This window comes from Apus apus, chromosome 4 (genome assembly GCF_020740795.1).
Source record: "Apus apus isolate bApuApu2 chromosome 4, bApuApu2.pri.cur, whole genome shotgun sequence".
NCBI classification, from domain to species: Eukaryota; Metazoa; Chordata; class Aves; order Apodiformes; family Apodidae; genus Apus; species Apus apus.
The window spans coordinates 39,674,977-39,700,131 of record NC_067285.1 but is presented as its reverse complement, the minus strand read 5'-3'; the positions used below and the strand labels follow the sequence as shown (position 1 = coordinate 39,700,131).

General features: G+C 44.1%; 1 protein-coding gene across 1 annotated transcript in view; it reads right to left on the bottom strand.

Annotated features, from left to right (window-relative positions):
- Nucleotides 1-25,155, bottom strand: part of ANTXR2 (ANTXR cell adhesion molecule 2) — a 117,221-nt gene that overhangs the window by 23,188 nt on the left and 68,878 nt on the right. Inside the window, exons 14-16 of the mRNA XM_051619199.1 lie at nucleotides 24,304-24,399; nucleotides 20,834-21,001; nucleotides 19,648-19,728 (exon numbers count right to left, since the gene is read on the bottom strand). Coding sequence (XP_051475159.1) covers nucleotides 19,648-19,728; nucleotides 20,834-21,001; nucleotides 24,304-24,399 — 345 coding nt within the window. The remainder of the gene's footprint in view (nucleotides 1-19,647; nucleotides 19,729-20,833; nucleotides 21,002-24,303; nucleotides 24,400-25,155) is intronic.

Sequence of the window (25,155 nt, the reverse complement as noted above, 5' to 3'; positions counted from 1 at the left end):
ATCAAGTTGCAGCCCAGCTAAGAGTGGACAATGTGTTCAGCTGGAACAATGGCTGTGGGCTTCTCAGGTGGCTGCTGAGCCCTTCCCCTGGTACCACACCAGGGTGGCTGCAAGCTTTTAAATTCAGAATAGCCAGGGATGTTACTTTGTGCGTGACTTCTTGTTTTGACCGGGACCTAAATGCAAAATCCAAGTTCTGCCTGTGCTCACCTGTGCTTCCTTGCTTAAACCTCTGGTGAATGGAACTGTGCAAAGAATTGTTCTTCACCTGTGAGCAGACCAGGGAGAGGGGATGAAGTAGCAGCACCCGGTGTTATGGAGGTGCACTGGCCTTTCTTTTCTCCCCACCAGAAATACACCTCAGGGCCTTGGCCGTTCTGAGGGCAAGCGAGGACAGAGGTACCTGTTTCTGTGTGAGGAGGGGGCACTGGCACTGCCACCTACAGCCCTCCCCACCAGCACAGCCTCTTCACTCAGTCTCAGTGCAGTGTCCTTCCCTCCAGCCAGCTCTGCCACTGGGCAGATGTGGCTCTTGTGCCAGGGAATCCCTTCACTGGGACACTTCTTGTTTGGCACCTGTACCCGAGGGACAGGTCACCAGCTGCCACTGTCCAGCTCAGTGGGACAAGACTGAATCTTTATCAGGAATTCCCTGGGTAGAAGAGATAGGCTACAACTGCACTGCAGGTTGAAAGTTTTGGAAAGCAATAAATGCTTAACATTAATCAAGAAGAAAAAAAAAAAACCCACAACCCTTGGGTGTCTCTTTGAGAGGATATTCTTACATAAGGCATCACTACTACAAGTACAGATCATTAAAAAATTGTTTCTGCTCTTTATCTTTTTCTTACCTCTTTCCACAGACAAGTAATTTGGCTATCCCTAATTAAAAAGAAGGGAAAAAGTGGCATAAGCTTAATTAAGATTTTAATTCGCCCACAGATTATAGGAATAAATCACTGCAGACTTGATAGTGACAATACAGTGCCTATTCTCCCTCTATAAAAGAGATAATAACAAATGATGAGGGATCCTGAAGCAGTCAGGGATGCAAGAGCTTCTGCCCCACGTTGAGCCCTCTCAGGCACGACGTGGTCACAGAGAACTGTTACCATTTTTGGTGGGTTTTTGGAACGTGGACACGTTCCTTGGAAATGTAGGCAAGAAACTGGGAAGATGTGAAAACACTGGATTATTTTCCCAAGCAAAATAATGGCTTTCCTCAGCACTTAGTGCTGGCTGTGAAGACAACAATGCAATGCAGACTCTTCTTGCACCCCTTGCAAGTGGGTTGGAAATGGTTTAAAGTGAGGTCAAGGCAACCTCTCTTCCAGAAGCTGTGCAAAAAGCCTTTTTTGCCATGGATGAATCAGCCTAATTAAGAGCCTCTGAAACAGACCAAGTTTCTTTGAGTAGCACCTCAGTTTATACAAATGATATGAATTTTTAAAGTACAAACCAGTGATTTTTAAAAACTGGTTTGTGATTTTGTAGCGTTCAACAAAAAAGGATGGGGGGAAGAACATTATCTTCACTCCTTGGCTAGTAAGTTCTCTGAATTCTTAGACTTGTAACGTGAAGTTTTCAATCCCATATACTCCTTCAGAGGAATTAGCCTACTGTTAAAAAGGAGAACTGACTGCTTGATTTTAAGGACTCCTCCTTTCTTATTCAGGATGCTTGATATGCAATGAGTGCAAGAAAGCCCTATGCAAGAGTAACTGCTCATATTAGTCACTAAAAAAACTATATCACCTGAACATTAAAAAAAAAAATGCTGCAGTAGGAGAAAAAAGTTCTGAATTTTACAAGGATTGCATTTCAAGGATTAGAAAAGGGAAAAAGATATATAGACATAGAGAGAGAGAGAGAGAGAGAGAGAGACAGATAAAAACGTAGAGCAAAGTCATCTTCACATGCACTTGTCTCCCTCAAGGTTTAGTCCCTGGTAAATGGAAAGGTTAAAATATTTTGGTTTGGGAAATAATGGGCAGGTTTGTGCTCTGGTGAATACCAGGAAGGGAAGCAAAGAGGTAGCTTGGAAAGGCAGTTCACAGGACAGTTGGCAGGCAGAAGACTTTGGCGCGATACGTTTGCAGTTTAATTTCAACAGGCCATTAAGCTCTTAAACAGATTAAGCATATCCACCACTGCTGGCCAGATCTTTCATGTCTTTGACTCTGCCACTTCAGCATTCCCTGCTCCTGGCCAGGCTCTGGAGCCCTGCTGGGGACTTTTCCTCCAAGCGCTCCACACCTTCAGTTGTTCTTTCCTTTAAAGACAAGTGTGGGTTTCTGTGCGTGTGCCTATGTATGTATAAACATTCAGCCTCATAAATATCTAGTTTTCTCCTTTCTGAACTTTTAAAATCATTCAGGGAATGTGTAACTTCACAGTTCTGGTCTTCTTGCTGTCATTTTGCTAGGCAAAATTAAATTGTTTCCCCTTATTTAGGACTGTTTGCATTATTGGCTCAAAGGCTGTACTAAAGCTCTTGCTCCTCCATGGTGATCTCTGTCTCCAGCAGTTAGAAACTAGTGTTTGGCTGGTTATTGCTCCCAGCTGCCAGGCAGACCTACAGTTTGCCTTCTCAGGTTTTAAAACTGTGCCCTGGGTCTCCCCTTTGTACCATGCAGAAGGAGCTCTCACCATTCTGCACATACTGGAGCTCACGGCATTAACAGGCTGCTGGGATGGTGTACTTTTGGGGGCTTCTGAAGCACTTGACTGTGAAGCTGTGATGTTTTTATTAACTCATGAAAAGGCCGAGAATAAGGAAAATGGGTCATAACATGTTGAACAGGCATAAGAGAAAAATTCAGTTCATTTTTCCTGATCTGAGTCAGGCACCTCACTCAGGTGCCCCTGGGCTCAGGTGTTAAAATCCAAGTTGAAAACTTTCAGGAGAAGTAAATGGTCACACAGCACCTGTGACACATTAATGGAAAAGACTAATAGTGTTCCCCCTTGTGTCTGAGCTTCACCCACCATTTTATACGTTGTTACTTTTAAAGTGCTAATTCTTGCCCTTGATCCTTGCCAGTGAGAAGTCATTTTAGATAAAGTAGTGGCTGAACAATTAGGCCCTAAGTGGATCATGACAGTGACAACATTCTCAGGTAAGGTATTTGCATGCATAAAGGCTGTCCCTGAATAGTGACCATGTTATTTTAAACTTCATTTTTTCCTTTGGAATCAACCTAGCTGCAGTTTCAGTCACACACTGTCTGTCAGCTGAATGACAAATCACAGTTGGCTGGGTTTATCCCCCTCTTTTCCTTACTGAAAGAAAGAAGAAGCCACAGCAGGAAGAGAAAAAAAACAGCTAAATAAAAGCCAAGGATGGCCTGATGCCAGAGATGCTGGGAACTACTAGTTCCTCCTCTCTTACTGTACCCCCTGATGACTCCACATTCATTTCCTCAAAAACGAGCAGTTCCGGCAGAAGTGACCTTGGTGCATCTGGGTTCCCCATGGACGGACACCTTGGGAGCAGATACTGAGCGTGTCCTCAGGGTGCCACAGCTTTGCCACTCTGCTTTTCTTGTCCCAGGCCTGTTCCCAGCTGAGGAAGGGCCAGCAGAGCCGTGGTGCCTCCTGCCCCCTCCCTCACCACGCAGCACCATCAGCTCTCTCTGGGCAGAAGGACCTGGCCGAAGCGTGGGACGTGCTTGGGCAGACGGTGGCTGAAACCCCTCTGAGGCCCTGGCCCAGCAGCTGCCCTGCTCCCCCTGGGGTGCTGCCCGGAGGCAGGACAGGGAGCTCTGGGCCCCCCAGGGTCCCCCCAGCGCCCTTCTGCCCTCCTGGCAGGCACTGCCCACAGGTGCCAGCCCACAGCCTCACCCCAGGGCGGGACGGGAACAACCCCGCGGCTTCCGAGCCACCCGGCCACTTCAGCTAAGTGTGCAGTTGCATTTTCAACATAATTAGGTGCCTAATTGTGTGCCCAGGCCTAGCTGGTGTATTTGCACGTGTATCTAATGATGATTTATCTAAAAGCTCTCTCCCCCTCCAAACTGAGGCATTCGTAAAAGCAGCAGATGAGTTGGAGTGGTCACCTTTCCCAAGCTTCTATTCTGAACTGAATTTCTCTTCACCTTGGAGCTTTTAAGCAATTCAAGCTGACTGAGCAATGGGAAAACTCCAAAACAGCAATATTGCTGGAAGACAAGGATAGTGCTGCACAAACAGCTGTGAAGAAAGGAGAAAAAGCTAATAAATGAAATTGCCATGCAAGGCTTCCAAACAATGGTGATGTTGGCCTGCTCCAGTGGTGTGGGTGTCACAGAGCAAGGACTTGTTCCAGCTGTCACCAACCTTCACAGGGTTTTGTTGTGAAACAGAGAATGTCACAAATGCCATTCCTGGGAGCGTCTATAAACCTCTTTGAAAAAAAACAAAAACAACCACACACACACACACATTTTTCCCTTAAATTACATTTCCTTTTACTTAGATAAATTCTTAGTATCCTCTCTTGGAATTACTCAGCTGCCTTTTAACACAAAACTGGCTTAACTCAGACACCATCAAATTCTCAAGGACCAGTGAGTCTGCACAGCAACACAGTCAGAGCTTGTAAGAAACAGCACTGTGAAAGTGTCTATTATTTACCTCCAGTGAAACACTTTTTAACCTATAGTATCCAGTCATTCTTTATGGTGTATGATGTCAAAACACCTCCTGCACAAGCAGAGATCTGTGTTTCTTTTGCCACAGACAATAAAACTTTAGTGTCTTCCCTTGATACTCATCATTCCACTTGATCTCACAAGGCACTAGACATCTCTCTTTCCCTCTGCCTCTTCTAACAAGGTCACTTTCCAGTGATGAAACAACTTTTCTAGGTGTAGTGTTAATAATTAATACCTACTGATAGTAGCTTCCCAAAGTAGCTTTGAAGCTCTAACGCAGGCAAACTTACCAACTTCACAACCTGACAGCATGAAGTAGATTTTGGTAGCATGTCTGAAAATACCAGCCTCAAAAACCTAAACCACGTATGACTAAACTTACACAGATATAAATAGATCTGTCTCCACTGATGCCAAAAGGAGATTCAGCACTGCCTCTCTCACCAACCAGCAGCTTTTTACTGTGAGTCTGGGAAAGGTTAAGTTATAATGCATGAATAGGAAAACAGAACTGTTGCTTTTGCTACTGCCCATACAGGTTCTGTAGTCGTGGTGTCACAAGAATTAGCTTATCAGGATGGGGTCTCTTACTGCAGGCTCTGCAGGATAGATGGGACCCACAGCTGGGAGAGAGATCTTAACCCAACATTGTGGTCACCACAGAGAACAATCTCCTGTCACTGTTACAGTCCTTCTACCAGTCACTTCATTACTGCCAAACCAGCTTTTTCAGGTGATCTCCAGTGAAAGTAAGGTCTGACCACAGCACAGGAAACACTGTATTTGAGCATGTACTAAAAAAAACAGGTTATCAGTGGTTTCTTCCAACTCTTGTCCTCGTTTTCTGGGGACGTTACAATAATTAGGATGGGATCTCTGTTATCCACAGCCAGTGGGAAAATGAAGTTCATTCATGGGAGGCAGGATTCAGACCACATAACTGAGGTAGCTGGCCTGTGTGTGTCCCTGCCAGAGGTTGCCCTTCTAGGGAAGGCATCCAGTTTCTCTAGGGATTCTTCAGCAAAGAGAGAGACAATTTAAGCTTAAGTCTCTGCAGGGACTAGCTAGGAGGAGGACAGCTCTTTTAATTTTACTTGATTTCGTATCTGTGAACATTCACCTCTTCAATACAGATCACAGAAACACAGAATCTTAGGGGTTGGAAGGGACCTCCGAAAATCATCAAGTCCATCCCCCCTGCCAGAGCAGGACTAAAAACAAACTATCACTCAGGTCACTCAGAAAGGCATCCAGACAGGGCTTGAAAGTCTCCAGAGAAGGAGACTCCACCACCTCTCTGGGCAGACTGTCCCAGGGCTCTGTGACCCCCACAGGACAGAAGTTCTCCCTCATGTTGAGGTGGAACTTCCTGGGCTCCAGTTTGAATCCATTGCCTCTCGTCCTATCACAGGGCACAAGTGACAGGAGCTTGTCCTGCCTTCTTGCTGCCCTCATGTATTGATAGACATGAATTAGATCCCCCCTCAGTCTTTTCTCCAGACTGAACAGCCCCAGGTCTCTCAGCCTTTCCTCATCAGGCAGGTGTTCCAGTCCCTTCATCACCCTTGTAGCCTCCCTTGGACTCTCTCCAGTAGATCCCTGTCCCTCTGGAACTGGGGAGCCCAGAACTGGACACAACACTCCAAGTGAGGTCTCACTGGGGCTGAGCAGAGGGGAGAAGAACCTCCCTCAACCTGCTGGAGACATTCAATGCACCCCAAGATACCACTGGCCTTCTTGGCCACAAGGGCACTTTGTTGTCCCATGAATAACTTGTCTCCCAGGACTTCAAGGTCCTTCTCCACAGAGCTGCTCTCTAGCAGATCACCTCCTAGCCTGTCCCGGTGCATTCTGTTGCTCCTTCAGGTCTTTCAGCTGGTCCAGAAGCCAAAGAATAAAGTTCATTCATACCTGTCAGGTTGCTTCATCTAACATTATGAAGGAGAAACACGAACACTGGTCACTCCTGTCCTACCTCAAGTGTCTTTCTGCCCATACAGGTTATGTGCCAGTACCACAGGACTCAATCCACACAAAGATATGCCTGATCCAGCAGTCTTAACACCAGAAGAGTAAGAGAAGGGATGGAGAAACCAGGTTGTGAAGATACGTGCCACCAAACTGCAAAACAGTCCTTCATTTAGATGTTGGTGAGTTACCTCACAATTTTGTGAAGGGTATGCACATGCTAAGGAAATACACTGCTCAGGAAGGAGCAAGCTATGGCAGGGAGGCAGACACTGACAGGTTGTGCAGCACCACGTGGCTCTAAGAATCAAGATGTCCTGGGTGCAGGACCCACAAATCCAAAGAGACAGAACTTTACTAAGAGGTTTCTCTCTGGTCTTGCACCCTCAGCCAGGAGGGGAGAATGGTGCAGCCAGCAGCAGCAGCCTGGCCTCAGGCTCTGTGGAAGGCTGGAGCCCTGACATGCTGATGAGTGCCATCTGACAGGGTTCAGGAGGACAGAGGGACAGTCTGACTCTCACTGATGGGACATACACACTGCTATTGCCCGAGCACCACTGCGTGTGTGCATGCAGAGGTGAGCTGTGCACATGGCTGCAACACACACACACACACACACACACACACACACACACACACACACACTGCCAAGGGCTGTGGGTAGCTCCAGCAGCTGCCCCTCTCCCCCGTGTGCTGACCAGTGTGGCCACCATCTTGTCTCCAAGGAGGCTTGAAGGCACCTGGCTTAGGTCTAATACAGTAGGTAAAGCAGATATTAACAAAAGTATCATTCAGAGCCATCTTAAGGGTAGAGCCTTTCATGCCATGATGTTCAAACACTGAGCAGCACTCATCTTTGACAAATCCACACAATTTTGCATTTGTGCAGGTCAGTCTAGTCTGGCATAAGATCTAACTTGATTTCTGTGCAGGGAAAAAGCTCTGTGCCTTAAGCTCCATGACAGGTGAGAATGTATCCACAGGGCATTTCCACAAGACTTACTGGAGGGGTGTTGCACTTGTGTGTTGTTACCACATTGAAGAAATCCCAGCATTTTAAAACGACACCTGCTTCTGTTTTTTTCTGACCCTGCTATTGCCTTAAGACCCCTGGGAATGGAGAATCCTGCCAGTGGGGTATTACTTGGACTGACATTTAACTGCAGAGAGGTAGGAGCAAATATATTGATGTTGCACTTCTTGTGCACCAAATGTCCTTGTCTCTGCTTTTAGAGTTTAACTCTCATTTTCATCCACTAAAAATGCAATATGAGCTTTTCTATCCATACCAGTAGCCTTCTCTTGGCAGCTGTGATTCAGAGCTCACTAGAGGCACCTCTTCCTCCCCCATCCTGCAGGTGGCTTTGCCTTCATGACTTGGTGTTCACATAATCTCTACCACTGGCTTCATTCTTTATTGCATCATCCTCAGCAGACACTGTAAACCCTTTGAAACCTGCTGTCCTACCTCTTGTGTTTTAGTGACCACCACAGTGGCTGGGGGAAAGCCCTGCTGCTTTGTCCAGGGAAGCCAGGTGGATTTAGTGAACCTACAAGTTGTGGCAGTGGCCCAGCCCCCAGGAAGTGCTGAGTGGAAATCAAAAGGAGCCAGTGGAGGGACATGCTTTCTGATTCTCTCAGATCTTCCTCCTGGTTTTGTTCGAGTGTCTTTTATACTTCCACTCCAATCAGCAGCATTTATCTCTCTGTTGTGATTCTGGTGGAGACAGCAGCCTGGGAAGCAGATGATGAGAGGTTCTGCCCACTCTCCTTTCCTACCAGGGAAGGTGAGGGCTTTGCCTTGACCGACACTCAAACCTTTTCCATCTGATAGTCAATAGCAAAAATATCATGAAGGAGCCAATGTCATAGGATCATAGAATCACAGAACTATTCAGGTTGGAAAAGACCTTTGGGATCACCGAGTCCAACCATCATCCCTGCTCTAAAAAGTCCTCCCCTAAACCAGATCCAACAACACTCATAGTGTCGTGCCACTTTGTCTCTAGTGCCTGCATCCATTAGCAGTTCCTTTGACTCTGCTGACCACAAGACCCTCTGTACCACTGCACTTTTAAAGCAGTGAGATTTGAGAAACTAGATACAGAATTCTAACTCACAGAATCCTACATCCAGTGGATCTAGTCCATTATATTTTCCTGTTCCTTTACACACCTTTATTTTCCTGTTTTAAATGTCATCAGAGGGAAGAATTTTAGTTGCCATCATAATCTTAACAAGATGCCCCATCAAGTTCATTAGCCACCTATGATCTCTGACCATCTGCTTGGGGTCCATCTATGTCATATCACCAAAGGGAACCCAGTCTCCTACTGACGTGTGGCAGAGCTTGCCCTGAAGATCATTATGAAAATGACTGTACAAAAGGTCACCCCCATCAGCCCCTGAGACTACAACTATTAGTGGGAAGAAGCCTTTGTCAATAGATGTTACTATTTTGTTAATGAAAGTAAATAAATGACCTGCAACTGGCTGTGGCTGAACTGTGATAGATACTCTAGGTTTTCAACAGCCACCCCATGCTATCCAGTGGTGAGGGCACCCAGAGCTGAGGAACAGAGCCAGGAACAGGGTGACCTGGCAGCACTGGGAGAGAGAAGGAAGCAGCCCTGACATTAAGGATGTGTCCTGAAACATAACATCTCTTTCCTGAGGTGAGCAGTTTTCCATAGTGGCAATACACAGGATTTCTATATGATTTAGAGACCTGCTATGGTTTTTAACACTGGGGTGTGATTTGGTTTGCTGGGAAAGTTCTTCCACAAAACTGAATAACAACCCAAGAGCCCTTAGGCTCTTCTGAAAATTTTCAGCTCTAAATAATCAGCTTTTTTTCTGGGATCATACTCTTCTTCCCAAAGATACCTGTCCATCATTTTACAACCATTCCACATTTTAGCAGGTTTTATGTTGCACTATAATGTAAAATAAAATATCATCCATCTACTTTGGCACAGAAAAAGATATAAAATGTGCTTCTAGCTACCGTGCACTTCCCACCTGCATTTACCCTCTCTGATCAGACAGTAATATTTCCATCCAGCAAGGAAATTTATATTTCAGACCATTAAAGATTTTCTGTTGTTTCCAGTGGGGGACAAAAAAAAAAGTGATGATGAATGCTAAGAAAATCTAATCCTTTTTAATTTGATCGAACGTATTTAAATTGCAAGGTTTGGATTGCTAGACTCACTAATAAAGCCAGCAACATTGTGGGAGGAAACTACAGTTAGAAATGTGTATGAAAAACGAAGCCATCTTTACCTAGGAAGGAGAAATGCTGAGCCCTGGAGAGCAAGCAATGCAGTGGCAGTTGCAGTGCTGTCCTCAGAGGGTTTGTTAAACGTTCAGAGGCCAGAGGTCAGTGAAACTGTTACTTATCATCTGGTGAGCTGTCCGACAGAGGCTGAAGAAAGATGGGGAGCTTAGCCTGTTTAAACTCATGGGATTGATTTTCATTTAGCATTTGTCCACTGCAGTTATCAGAAGTTGCAAAATTAATTTCAGAGTGACTTGAAAGGAACAGAATCGTATGTATCCATATATACTTAGTGACACGGAGCAGCACCAACGCCCCAGTCCTTGTAATTGAATTAACTGTTTTTTAAGAGTGTGTTTAAATTACATGAAGGTGATGACACAAGCCATCAAAAAGCAGCACATGGAATATTACAATAAAATGTTAAGGCTGAGGATGTGCCGTTAAGTCACGCAGTTGAGGGACAAAACTCAAATGTATTGAGACATTCTAATTTATGATGGATGTCAGTCTGACCCTCACAGTATAATGGGCTTTGGCAACGGTGGCACAGTCACTTCTCTTCCTAGGCAGCAATTTCCCCTTTAGACAAACCACACAAACAGACCAAGCTCAGAGGCTTAGGTTACTTGATGGCACTTCTTAAAAATACTGCAGCTGAGTTGGTCAGGAAATACGGCTTATGAAGACAGTCACTTTAAAATGCTAATAACTCGAGTGTTTAGGTTTCTTGATAATTCTTTATGGATCTGTAATTCATAGGGGTCTTAGACATGCAAAAATGGATTTCAGAAAAATAATTTTGAATTGTGGGAATGCATTCAAAAGATCTTTTTCTCCCCATTGTCTGCCTCGAACATTGAACTGTCACATTCAGCATCATGTGTGCTGTGTGGTCTTCTCCAGCTTTTTACCTTCTTGCTCATTCCTTGATTCTGCAAGAGCTTGCAATCAATGTCAGGTGATGGACCAGCTCCCTCAACCTGCCTTCTTTTTGATCAAGTTGGGTTAAAGCTAATGAGCAAGTCTGCATGCATGAAATCATTCACTTGTGCCACTACTTGCAGGCTTTAGAGACTTGCACCAGTACAATTAGTACCTGGGTGGGCATATTTGAGCACGCTCTGAACTCAGTTACCATTTAGCACAAGCTGGTAAGTAAACTCATCCTAATGGAGTAAGTCTCCCTGAGGTCCTTGGCTACCTGGCCAGGAGACACTAACACCTTCTAGGTGATACATAAACTCCCACTTTCTACAAGCAGTCTTTTGTTTTCACAAGCATTTCCTTTTAGAGCATTAGGGCCCAGTGAAGGCCAAGGAAAATTAGCCTACTTCTTTTCACCTCATTCTGTCACCAGGTTTCCTACCCCAGAGCCTCTAGTTCCTGGTCAATTGATTTCAATCATCACTCATCTCTGTTTACATAAAATATTTGTACTGATTTCCTCCAAGTGGCACTGAAAGCACAGTCTGAACCTCTTAAAACTTGGCAGATGCCTGTGGAAGAACTCTGGGACCTTTCACTTCTTTAGCTATGGAGAATGCCATCTCCAATAAACTATACCACTAACTCTGGGAGCTTAAATAACTTATCCGTTATGTTTGCTCCAAGTAAAACCTTTTCATTTAAATGTTGTCCAAAAGCAACCTTGCAGGGGGGGGATGGATACAGAGCTAAAGGAAATTCTTTGCTGATTTTGCGTAAGCAATTGGAGGGCTTCTCATCTGCTCTTGGTGTTTGTTGCCTACAATATGGTTTCACATTATTTTAGTTCCTCTTCTTCATCTGTGACTCGTAAGGAAGAGGCAGGCACAGAGCCATGTCAAGGCAACAGGGTCATTGAAGGAACTGAATCCTGGGATTTCAGATTTGTGATGAGGTGGGAGAAATTACGCCATGGTCTGAAAGCAAGTTCTGACCTCTTCTTGAATCTGCCAACATGGAGGTATTCCAGACTCAGTGACACAACTCCTGGGACACCACAAGAGTGGATTATCTGCCAGACCAGCAAGACACCTATCTGTGGTTACTATGCTGATCCTTCTCAGCAGAAGCATCTCAGATGCAAAGTGAAAAATTACAGACTGATTCAAGTGGCTGCTGAATGACTGATACAAGGCAGGACTTCACTCATATCCCCATAGCCCAGGAGTCCAGATGAGGCTACAGAGGCTGCAAGAGTAAGAAGACACAGGACATAAGCTGTAAGTCTTCCACAGATGGAACTTTGACAGAGAAATTCCTTAGGGATCAGTCAAAATTAATTCCTTTTAAAATGCCAGAGTACTCTGGAATTGGCCAGGAGTTAATTCCTGTGAAATCCAGGTTGAAGCAGAAAAAACACAGCAAGCCTTTGGCAGGTGGGTGTTTTTCTGGGATGCCCCAGTGTGGTGTAGCAATAGTTGACACATCTCTACTTACAGGAGACTGAATGCAATTTACTGCAGAAAATGAGCAAGAGTTGTGCGTAACAGCTTCAAGAGGCAACACAATACCCAGGAAGGACATGACAAAAAGAGCTTTCAGGTTGTTCTCTGTGCATCTCCATTGACAGAGGTCCCTACAGCATTACAGCTGCTTTCTACAGTCTAGTTTTAGGTGACCCAAGTGATGAGCCTCCATTTCCCTAGAAAAAATGGGCAATTCTTGGATTCAGTTGTCACTAAGTCCTCCCTGATTATAAACCTTTTTTTTCCTCTTCCTTAAAAACAGCAGTTACACCCTAGTCTGAAGTATCTCGTACCATTTGTATTTGCAAACACTTTAAGAGCAGACTTTTCAGCTCCTGAAACTTAATGGTTGCCTTTCTACAATGTTTGCATTTTGCTGTGGAAAGCTGGACAGGGCATGGCCTAGCAGCTTAGCAAGGAAGAGGTTTTTTCTGCTGTCACTCACAGAGGACTTAAAACAAAAGGCCTCCTCAGCCCCTGCTCCAATTCCAGAGATGGGATTAATGGTGTAAATAATCTTCTGTAAAGAAAGACTGCAGACATTTGTAGCACAGTGTGAATATGCACCAAATTCAAATGCCAGGACTGTGTCACAGCATTTGCTTGTCCTGCCTATTTTATGTGCTCAAATCATACTTTCATCTTTCCCCCTGCAAACAGTACTTTGATAAGCAGGGAAGCAGTGTTCCTGGGATTGATCCCATAGCTGGTAGGTGCAGCTGTGGATGGCTTCACCTCCCTCCATTCTGGCCGTGCAACAGTCATGTGTTTAAAAAAGAAGGAAAGGGAAAAGTGAAGGCCTGAAAATTAACTCATTGAAACTGTGAAAGATAAAAAATGGTCATGTTTCTGTTTGCAATCTGTATGGGTCTGAAGGGCCAGAAGCACTCAAAGACACGGGCTGCACTTTGGTTAAACGTGCCTTAAATCAGCAAATCAAAGATTTCCATTTGAAAGGTAATCTAAAGAAATAGCATGTGTAATTGAAATGGATTAATATACACATCAACATAAATAGATGCATACACGTGTATTGTGAGGAAGCTCAACCTTTGTGCAAAATGCTTTTTTTTCCGTTTTCATCCCATTTTACCAAAGTGTGTGATGCCTCTGTGAGTGCAACTGCTTCGGTGGCTTTTTGGATGCATATATACACACCAGGATTTCTTCATACAGAAATGTATATATGTGTAAATTGTGTGAATGTAAATATAAGATGGGCCATATGTCCCAAGAGTCCCAAAAGAGCATCTGATGTTGATATGTAGACAGTGCGTTAAGGACCTTCCTAATTAATAACCCAGATTAAAACCTCTTGGCAATCAATTAAGATTAATGACAGAAGTCATTCTCTATCCCCCTACGCCTGCGTCTCGGGCTGTGAAAACCCTGGGTCGTGAAACTTTAATCCTGTTATCTGCTGCCTCCTTCATCTGAAAAGCCTGCAGATTAACACCGCAGACATGATCGAATTTACAAGCAGCCGCTCGGACAGCTGCCCTACTTTCAGCAGTTAATGGGAAAGGAGCTAATCTGGTTAGGAGCACAGGACTAGCTCATCAATCTGGACGCCCAAGACAGTTAAAGCTGTCATGTCTTTCCTGGAGAGGAGGGGCCAAACAAACCTGGGAGCTTTCTTCTTGCTGCTTCCAGAAGGGAGCTGGGCTGTGTAAGCAGGACTGATGAGCTACATGAACATCAAGTGCATGAGGGCTGTGGCTGTGGCTGGCTTTGCCTGCGCTCTCTTCTGGATGCCAGGCAGCCCTTCAGTGTAACTGGGCTTACTGCAATCCACTTCATAAAAAAAAAAAAAAAAAGATTATTTGAAGAATTAAGAAATCCAATGTATTTTTTTTCCCCTTTTGAATCATGGCCAGTGAAACAAATGGTTATTAACAAAAACTGCTCTGCCACATGAAATGTTTTTTCGTTGGTACAGCTTGGAGGGAGTGAAGGATTGTCGTGCTCTTCAGGGTGGAAGAGAAGGTATTTGACAGCTACACAAATGCCTACTGCACCCAGAAAAGACTGGCTTTTCCTTTCTGAACAGGTATTAGGCCTGTGCTGCAAGCACAGCTGAAGTTGCCACACTGCCTGGTGTGGTGTACTGGTTGCATTTCAGGAGGCCTGAAGCACTCCTGTCTCAGATAGCTGTTTGTAAACTCATACAGATGACAAGAATTCTTCTGGCTGCAGACTGGTGACAGCTCATCTTCTCAGCATGCTCTCCTGAAGTATATAATGGCTTCACAAAAAGTACATCCTGACAGTACTTCCATGAGGCCCATCAGCCAGCCCTGCATCTCTCTGCTGTCTAACAGCAGTGGCAGCACCCTGGGGGGAGCTGGGTGCTCACTGCTCTGCCTCCAGGCAGGGGCTGTCCAGGCTCTCTCCATTCTACACTGTGACAGTCCTGCTTAAACCAGGAAAAATGTCATGACCTTCAAGCTGACAAGATTTATTTCTTTCTACTGTTCCACTCATACAAGTGTTCCTACTTGCACTGATGCATTCTGAAGGCTCATTTTAGAAAGAGCAACAGCACTCACCTGCACAAAGAGGGGGAGAGCCAAAAGTCACTGCCTAAGTAGGCAGGAAAATACCCTTGTATTTCCTAACACCAAAACAACCTCCTCTTTTCATAAAGATGATTGCTGTTGCTTTCACTGACAGACAGCTACCCAATCCAGCTGTCAAGGTAACCACTCTAGCTAGGATGAGGTGCCAGGGAGACAGACAGGCTGGACCCCCCAGAATGGTAGCCTGCAATCCAGTTCCAACAAAGGGAGGCTGTGATACTCATCTGTGCTGAGCACGCTCTGGAGCAAGTGCCACTATCTAGATGGTTTAATTGCAGAATATTCTTCTGTGTCTTCAGCACAAGAAAATTCTGGTAAATTCATCATTCATAACTGTCCTTACCTCTTGGCTATCGCTTGCCATTTTAGCAGAAGGGGCAGGTGTCCTCTCCAAAAAAAAAGACTTTTTTCTTTTAGGCAGGCCAAGGGATAATGGTTATTCTGACATGTAATTCAGTGCTTCACTCAGCGGGATGAGTTGCTTTATGTTGGAGACCAAACTCTGAATTCAGTCTGAATAGGGCAGTTTGAAATTAATACTCTTGAAATGTTTTCTTCCACTTCCTCTAACTGTGAATTTAGTAATTTTAACAGCAGTTTAGGTCTATTCTGGAAGTTTTAAGAAAAACTTTGGCTCCAGTTTAGATCGTGGGTCTACACAAATTCCCACTTGAATAAATGGCAGAAGGATTATTTTGGCAGAAAACATGTAAGAGGAAGAGGTGCTCTAACTCCCTCCTCTCATCTCACAGATTTCTTAACTAGTTTTGCATCTTCTTCCCATTGCAGCAATTTAAAAGAAGATCCAACATAAACATAAGCTTTGCTCTATAAGTGATACTGAAGTTTCTTTTTAAAAATCTCAGCCAACAATTTCTTCAGCATAATAATTTCCATGTTCTACTGAAAGATGCTCTACCATACCATCACTGAACAAGGAGCTCCACTGAACTGAGACTTAATGTTGTGATAGGAATTACTGGTAGGTGCACTTTGATTTTTAAAAGTTTTACACCCAAAAGTGCACAACTACTAAGCAGTCACAGTGATCTTTCTCCAACGGTAACTTGTTATTTCTCTACACATTTCAACAATTGGCAGTGATTAAAACAAAGAAGCCAAATCACCTTCATTTTCTTGAAAGAGGTCCTCCTTGGTTGGAAAATCAACCAACACTGCTGTTTTTAGAGGATACAGAAGTAAACCAAAAAGTGCTGCTATCACCAGTCTGGTTCCTGCTGCCATCCCCATGTGGGCAAACATTGGGAACAGCTCTGCTGCAGGGGCAGGGCATGAGCTGGGAAGGCACTGTGGGAACCCACAGCCAGGGTACTCCCCGGGCACTGCAGTTAGCCTTTTATTTCCAAACAACAGGTTTTCTCTCAGGTGTAAGGCACTTAAAACTTCAACCTTCTAACAATTACTGTTCCACTCTACAACTGACAGGCTCTGCTAATGATTTTGTATCATCCGACGCTTTGCCCAGCAGAGGAATTACTGAAGAAACACATGGGCCTGATCTCAGATAATATAATATTGTCAAAGTGATTCTAACTGTAAACTGTGTGATGTCAACAGACTTACAATGCAGAATAGAATTATTTTGTATAACGTAGGGATGCTCACAAAGTAAGTTTAAACAGATGTTTGTGTTAATTCTGCAGCCATTGTTATAAAAGAGTCTTTCAAGCACGTAAATGCTAATAGAGTCCAAGTTTAAAAACAAAGTGTCTTCCTTTCTTATTAGGCCATATTGTAACATTAAAAAAGCTGAAAGTATTCAATAGTTCTAGAATAGAAATCCTTCTAGAATGAGATAGAGATTTTTTTTTCTTTTACCAGACACACATCTCTGCATCCTGATAGGGCAGACTCTTAAATGCAAGTGCCATAGGCTGTTTGTGGGCTAAAAACACATTTGTGTGCATCAATGTTCACAGGATGCAAATCTGAGCCACTATCAAATTTCACAAAGCAACAAGGTCATATAAAGAATTTGAAAAACCCTGATGATTACCTTTAGGTGCTAAACTATGAATCAGAAAAGAAACACAAGGATTTAGAGAAGACAACAGGACCTAACGCTCGCATTGAGAACCCGTGCCAGGGTCTGTGCTGATGCCCAGCTGCACAGAACACTCTGCACTGATGGGTGTCATAACCTCACTGAAAACCCTTGGACAGGTAACTGGTTCATCAAAGTACCCCAAAACTACTTGTGGTTCATTCTTCTTTGCCCTTTTAATTAAAAAGGAATAAATAGGAGTATGAACGCAGGGTAATGCATCATTTATAAATGATCTTGTTAATGCAGAAAACAAAACAAAACACGGCTTTGAAAACAAAATCTCCTGCTGTGGACCCCACAGTGTTTGATGGGAGCCCTTCAAAAGAGTTCGTGGCTTAATGGAGCCTGTTTATGTGGGGACTTCGATGTGTACCTGCTGTCCCCTGTCACTCCCTGGAAACTTGGCGGCAGATGTTGCAGCGTTAAGTTGTCTCTGAAGTGGCTCTCTGTCCTCATCTCCCCACCACAACAGAGTCAGACTGTATTAGATCTCTTTATTTGTGCCTGAGGCATGTTTGGGAGCACAGCTGTGTCCACCCCCACTCTACCTTTAGTCTTTCAGCCCCCAGGCAGCAAATGTGAGACCAAAACTGTTCTGCCACTCTTCACTACATCTGCTGACAGTCCTGCAGCCTCGCTGCAGGCTCCCCAGGACCCAGGCCTCCACACTGAACAGATGTCAGCAACAACCTGCTAGCTCACACCTGTACAAGCTTCCCTAACCTCATGGATTGCTAGCTGAAAAATTTATGACTCAGAGGACTTCCAGCCACAATCAAAGCTTCCTGGCTCGACCACGTGTGGCCCTCAAGCCGGGCCACCCTTGGCATTATCTGGCAACATGGCAGAGGTGGGAGAGAAGAGAGGGAAGGAAGAAACAGCTCGCTCTGCTTTGATACTTCATGCCTGAACTTCAATTGCTTGATCAAGGACTTGAATTCAGCAATTAATTCTTCTACAAATGGCAACGACTAAGTTCTTAAAAAAGAAGACAAACCAAAACAATGTGCCTGCTGTTTACTGTAAGGGTGCTTATGCAGTGTGTGTGTCTCGCTGTACGTACAGGTGACTGCTTCCCTTCACTAACCTGCACCCATCAGGGGTACAGCCTGGGATCTCTACCCAGCAAGTTAACAAAGAAACAACAACTTTTTTTTTTTTCCCCCAAGATATCAAATAAAATTGCACTCCTACACTGTCAGAGGGCACACCTTAACAACCATTGGTTTAGATTTCATTCATCGGTACAAATTCTACTCCTTTTTTCAGTGGGACACTGACAAGTAGTGAGCTACTCCTGGTTTTCATAAACCAAGATGTTGGTCACTGTCTCCCTATCAAGTCCAGAGAAGACTTCCCAATGGCTCAGCAAAGCCTTCCCTGGCAGGCAGGTTTTACAGTAACTGCCTGTCTTGATGGTCAGAAACGCTCAAAACAGGGCCTGACTGGCAATTTTATAGCTTGTTTAGGCACCATTTCTTCTGTGTTGCTATTTCCATTGAATTTACCTGTTAAACTGCATTGCACTGTATATTTTGTACATAGATTTGTTATTGTTAATTCTGCAATTGTTATTCTTCATCTTTCATGCAAAGACTAAATGATCTGCTGACATGACAGCCAGAATTGTAACAGTAGTATTTGACTATGCCCCCTATTTCCAGCATTGCATTTTGTCATTCTGCTTCCTCCAACACTTGTCCTTCTCTTAATAAAATCTCACCTTTTCTTCCTATAGAACAGAATGAAACTTCATACCAGGGAAATAATGTAAATACCACCTAACCTCTCATTTTCTCAGAAGTAACACCCTCCCTTTAATCCGTCTAATTATTTAATGTCATCTTTCTGTTGTGTGTTGCAAAGACAGTGTTCTTGCTGCTTTGTGGTATCAGAAAATTGATCTGTCACACCCATCTGGGGCTGGTCTATTGAGGAAAAAGTTGCCATCTCATTTAGAGGACACTGTTCACTCCTGTGTCTCTTCTGATGTGCCACAAGCAGGAGGCTGAATGGTCCCAGTAGATGTGAAATACCTTGATAAGTCAGTTCCTGGGATAAATGCTAAGATTTAAAGTAATACCTTCTGAAGGAATAACAATCAGAAATACACCATCTAGCTTCACTACCAAAGGTTCTAATACTGTGCTTCCCAGTCATAGCAGAGGCCACTTTCTCATGGGTCATGAGTGCACTAGAATTGTCTGAGAAACAGGTTTCCTCACCTTTTTTTCCTCTGGGAAGGTTGCCTTTGGCATGGAAGTACAAAGCTATGTGAAGCAGTTTGCCTGCAAGTAATTCCTGGTCACTTAAATTTTATGTGGTTTTAGTATTCTGATTGCCAGACTCTTAGAAAGAGCTGGTTATAAGCAAGGTTTCTGTATTTGTTACAGACAGTTTGCACTGAATGAAGTGTGTGCTGCTTTTGTTTTCCAGCTGAACACACAGAGAAGACAGATCCTTTGCTCTGCTTTCAGAAGATCCAAGTTTCTGCAACATTTCTGGCATGCTGCATCTTTTCATGCACTTTTTTTTTTTTCCCCCCAACACCTTGTTTTTCCTGTTGTGCCATTCTTTTGGCTGCAGTGCTTTCTTAGTTGAGGTCAAGAGAATTCAGCTGCCCCTCTCCCACCCACCAGAGCAGACACACACACCACACACAAACCTCATCTCCTTGCTGTGGTCGCATCAAAGAGACTCTGTCGTACTGTCGTCGTAACAGCGCCCACAGCGCGTCCAGTCGACCCTGTGGCAACAGAGCAACAAGACTTGGTCCAGCAAAAGCAGTTGAGCACACCAGGCTTGGTCTGCTACTGACCACGGAGGTCCGTGGTGGAAATGAGCAGCAGTTCCTTAAGAGGTGGAGAAGCCAGGGACACCCTTAGGCTGTGCCCCGTCAGCACCAGCCACGGCACCAAGCAGCTATTTTGGGCTGAATGGCCACATGTCCACCTGGGATTTCTCCCACATAAATGCATTTGTTTTTACAGCCTGTACCCAGCAAATTCCTAGTTCCCAGGAAGCCTGGGCCCTGCTAGGCATGAGGTGTAGAGCTGCTTGTGCTGCACGGTCAGTCCTGCCTGCAGGGAATGCAGCAGGTTTGCTGCCAGGGCCCAGGCTGCCCATGCAGAATGTGCACAGCAGCTCTGGTGCCTGGCAAAAGTGTCCTGCTCTGCACAGCTGGCTTGCAGGGTTTGCAGGTCTGGGTGGACAACTCCCCTTCAGGACTTACTGCTGGTTAGAAAGCACTTAGAAGGAGCTGTGAGAACAGAATATCTGTACTCCCAGCTAGACCTCTGTATTCTCTGCTCTTCCATGTTTAAAGCAAGACATTTATGGACTCATTTTCAGTTTTTAAGAGGAGCTTGTTAGAAGTATGCAAGCAACTAGGCTTTTACAGAGGAAAATGTCTTTATTTTATGCTGTTTATTAAGGTTTGCTTGTTTGTCAGATTTTTTGCATTATACTGTTTTAAATAATTTTTTGCTTTGCTTGGCTGGTAATGAGTATGTGTGTTTAAAACTTAGCAACAAGCTTTGTAGCTTCAGGCTTAACTAGATATACATTGAGATAGAACAAATGCCAGTAAAGCCCCCGAAGATATTAGTACTCTTACTGCACAACACATGCCCTTTTTGGGGAAAGAAATACAATGTGGCAGTAATGAAGAATAGCATGTAGGGCTAAAAACTCTTCCTGCTGTTCACCCTCAGTAGGTGTGAACAGTACCTTACACCTGAAAGGGAATACTTAAAAAACAATGTACATTTCAGCATGCTTAGGTCTGGAAAAGCAGACAAAATCCAGCCTTTAGTACAAAATTGTCTTGTACTGAAGACTAAAAAGATTACCTTAATTGGCGTATACCACTTCTCCTGAATGGCTGGTGAGGTAGGCTTTGGTTTAGGTGGTTTTGGGTGGAAAGGTTCTTCTGGTTCTTCTGGGAGTTTCACCACAGCATTTTTTGCTTTTTCTAATCTCGCCCCTTCTTCAGTTGATCCTTTATCACCCCAGCGAACCTAGGAAAAGCCAGAGCTCAGGTGTAAATGCAGAGGACAAAGAAACTGTTGCAAATAACACAAGTAGCTGAAAAATGTTACATTTGGAAGAGGTTCTGAAAAAAACAAGAGGGGAGGCACTGACGAAAATGCTCCATCTTAATTTTTTTATGACAAGCACTCTTAGTTAAATACATTTGTAAATATGAGCCTTTTATTAGCAAATGTCAAGAGAAACACTGCAAGAAAATTCTACTGTGCATCACACATGACTTTTTCAATCATGTCATCATACAGCCCAGCCTGTTAATGAGGGCCTGATACACCTCAACCCAGGAAATTAAACTCTGACATTAGATCTTGGGTAACTGTGACATGCTGCTGAGTCATGAAATTGTTACTGCAAAATAGCCAAGTGTTACTGCAGGACCCCACCAACACACTTGGTTTTTTTTCAGGGACCTCCTGCCTGGAGATGCCAGGCATGAAAAGAGAAGAATCCAAGTAAGAAAAATCAGAGAAGCCTGACCTTCCACCCTGAAGGAAAGAACGAAGAGCATGACTGCTTGGTGGTTACGTGTCAGTTCTGTCTTGCTGCCTTCCAGTGCAAGTACTTGAAAGGCAGGCAGAAAGACAGTGGGATGCAACAACTCTCACTGCAAAGGGCACAAAATCCTTTTGCTTACCAGGAAAAAGACATGGCTCTGGTCTTCCTTCTGCTCCCTGGAGGGAGAAGGCTGCTCCAGGTCTGGCTAGGGACACTATAATGTGCCAGGATAACTATGCCATAGGATGGGAGAAGGAAACAGCATCGTTTCTTAGGAGGGGGATTGTTTTGAGTCCTCTCTCTGCAATGTTAGAATGGGCTTTCATGGCCAAGTAGGCCCTGCTGAGTCATTAAAATGCATCTGTATCTTTCAGTGTGATCCATGGTACTTTTATGGTGTTTTTTATGAGGTTATTAGAATGTACTTTAAACACTGTTAAAACCATTTAGAGATAGATGGTGGATTCCTTCCTGATAAAATTACCTTCTTCAGATTAAAGCAACTTCACCCAGAAGAAACGAGAATTTCTGGAGTCTTAGAATGCAGCTCTGACATAAAACCTTGCTGCCTGTAAAGGATGAGGTCTAAAAATGACATCATAAAACTTCAAAGCAATGCTAAAAGACAGATCTAGGAAGAGTGAACAACACTGGGTAAATTGTTCTGGACTGTTGCAGAGGGATGAGGCTAATAGGGAAGGCAGGAGTTAATGTGTTGCTGCCCAAAAGAGAATACAGTAAGTGAAGCAGGACAAGAGCAGCAAGTGGAAGTTAGTGGTTCTTTCTTTCCTTTTCTCTATGCAAGGTAGCTGCTGGAAAAATCAAGCTGCCAGAAGAGTGGCAGAAGAATAGAGCACAGTGAAGCAATAAAACATTGACAGCTGCATGACCACATGAACTGAAAATAGGGAGGAAATGTACACCACATGTAAATGGTGGGAAAGGAATAAACTCTCTTTGATCTGCTCACCTTTATCATCTTGTTACAATGTGTGTAACCAACCCCAACATTGGTTAGTACTCTAAGGTCCCAGAGAAGGACAGAGACACAGTTCTCAGAGCAAGATGCCTTTCAAATGCTTGGGATTGTGCTGTCAGTAGGTTTACATCGTTAGCCCTCAGTACTGCATAAAATTTCTAGCACAGATGAAAAAGTTTTCTAACCTAATGATTACTTGCTGCTCTCCTCTTTCAAGAGGAAGTACTGTATTTTTGCCATGTGATGAACATGCATTTCTTTATGGCACTGATGTTACTTGTGTTCATGAGGTATTTATTGGTTTTCAATCTCATTGAGCAAGATCTCATTTACAAAGTAGTGATTTGAACCCTCATCATGGCTCCCATTAGAAATCCAGGCTTGTAATTCTCTGTTAGAATGTGTTTTCTAGTTAGTTTCTGAAAAGCACAGCACCAAATCTTTTTCTAACATCTGAAGCATTTCTAAATCAGCAATTCCAAACTGCAGAAGGAAACACACACAAGCAACACAGCTTTAAACTTGCATGTTCTGCTCTGTTCAGAAAGAACTCAAGCAATGCTGATTCTTAAGCCAGTACCTTTAAAGTCTCATCAAAACACATCAATATGGCCTAGGTGGGACATCTCAGACAGAGACAATTTCCTTGACTGAAGTTGAAAACTGCAGAGAACTGCTTTGCAGATTCCATAAAGGCTGACTTGACTATAAAACCTGACATAAGGAGGTGCCCATAAGGATGCACATTTTTCATTCTGTTTTATTTAACATGATGCTATCATGTCTCTTCAAAGATAGGCACTGTTGTTGCTGTGAGTTCCTTTGGGATCAAGCCTCTCCTTAGCATCACCATTGTCAGTGCATTTGGCTGGCCCACAGTTGGAGGACTTATGTTTCACTGTAACTTCTTCCAAAACATTCAGAAAAGGCTCTCACTCTCTCATTAGCTTGATGGAAAGAGCATGTCTTCAGGCAGCTATTTAAAGTTCCAGTCAAAATGGAACCACTGAAAGCTGTTCTTTCATAGACAAGGTCAAAATGGTTCAATACAGTAAAAAATTTTACAAGGCTTGTGTCACTGGGAAGGAAGTGCACATTATGCCCTTGTATCATAGAATCATAGAATCCTAGGGGTTGGAAGGGACCTCGAAAGATCATCTAGTCCAGCCCCCCTGCCAGAGCAGGGTCACCCAGAGCACATCACACAGGAAGGCGTCCAGGTGGGTTTTGAATGTCTCCAGTGAAGAAGACTCCACAACCTCTCTGGGCAGCCTGTCCCAGGGCTCTGTCACTCTCACAGTAAAAAAATGTTTTCTGATATTCACCTTAAACCTGCTATGCTCCAATTTGTATCCATTACTCCTTGTCCTATCACTGGTCATCACTGAAAAAAGCTGAACTCCATCTTCTTGACACTCACCCTTTACGTATTTGTAAACATTGATGAGGTCACCCCTCAGTCTCCTTTTCTCCAAGCTCAAGAGACGCAGCTCCCTCAGCCTTTCCTCATCAGGGAGATGTTCCACTCCCTTCATCATCTTTGTGGCTCTGCGCTGGACTCTCTCAAGCAGTTCCCTGTCCTTCCTGAACTGAGGGGTCCACAACTGGACACAATACTCCAGATGCGGCCTCGCCAATGCAGAATAGAGGGGGAGGAGAACCTCTCTTGACCGACTAACCACACCCTTTCTAATGCACCCATTACCAAATGTATTTTCAGTACACTTTAAGTTTGCACCATTTTCAGCCTCAGAGACCTTGTGTTTCAGTGACCTGAAATCTCCACACCATACTGACCTCCATCCTTTTAATTCCTCCAACTCCTCGGCCACCATAGTAGGAAGCATCCACTGTGGGCCATTTCTTGGTAGGCAAGGGCTCTAGTTCTTCTTCCTGTCAATAAATTGAAATAACATTTTCTTTAGAAAGATACTTTTCACACACACACAATGTCTTTTTTAGTATATTTAGCACTAGAGTTCACAGAGAGGAAGTTTTCCCATGTTAGGTGTGAAGGATCAGATGTTTAGGTTCCCCAAGTGTTAGCAAATTTCCAGACAAGATCTGGTCATGTTAGGAAATATTGTTTTATGTTTTGCATGAGAAAAGCAGCAGTGGTGACCATTAGGAAAGTCCAGATGGGGAATCTACCTGTGCATTCTACTGACAAGCTATCTGTTTGCCTTGTCCTTTTCCTTTTCACTAATAAAAAAGAAGAAAAACAGACACAAAAAAAGGATTTGCACTGGCTTCTTCTACAGAAAATGCAAAGTCTGCCAAGAGCCATCAGCCCTGTTCCTCTGGATCCAGCAGCTGGTGTTCAGCAGCTCTGCAGATAGAGGTCACCCAGCCAAGGGCAGTGTCCTGAGCCAGCCTGTGTCTTAACTGGCTGGTGGCTGCCTCAGCTCAGCACAGCATGCCTGCCCATGAGCTCTCAGAGTACACCTGAGCACGCTCAAGCAATTGGCTACATCAAGACCAAGGGGCAAAAATACTGAGGACACCAGGAGATCCTCTAGTGCATGAGTGCCCAGAAGAGGGAGAGAAATTCCCTTATAGGGGGTTCTTTTCGACTGTTACACAAGAGCTTGGTCTTTTGGCGGCAGAATGGGAAGAATAATGTTAAATTATCTTGGGATAAAGCCCCTA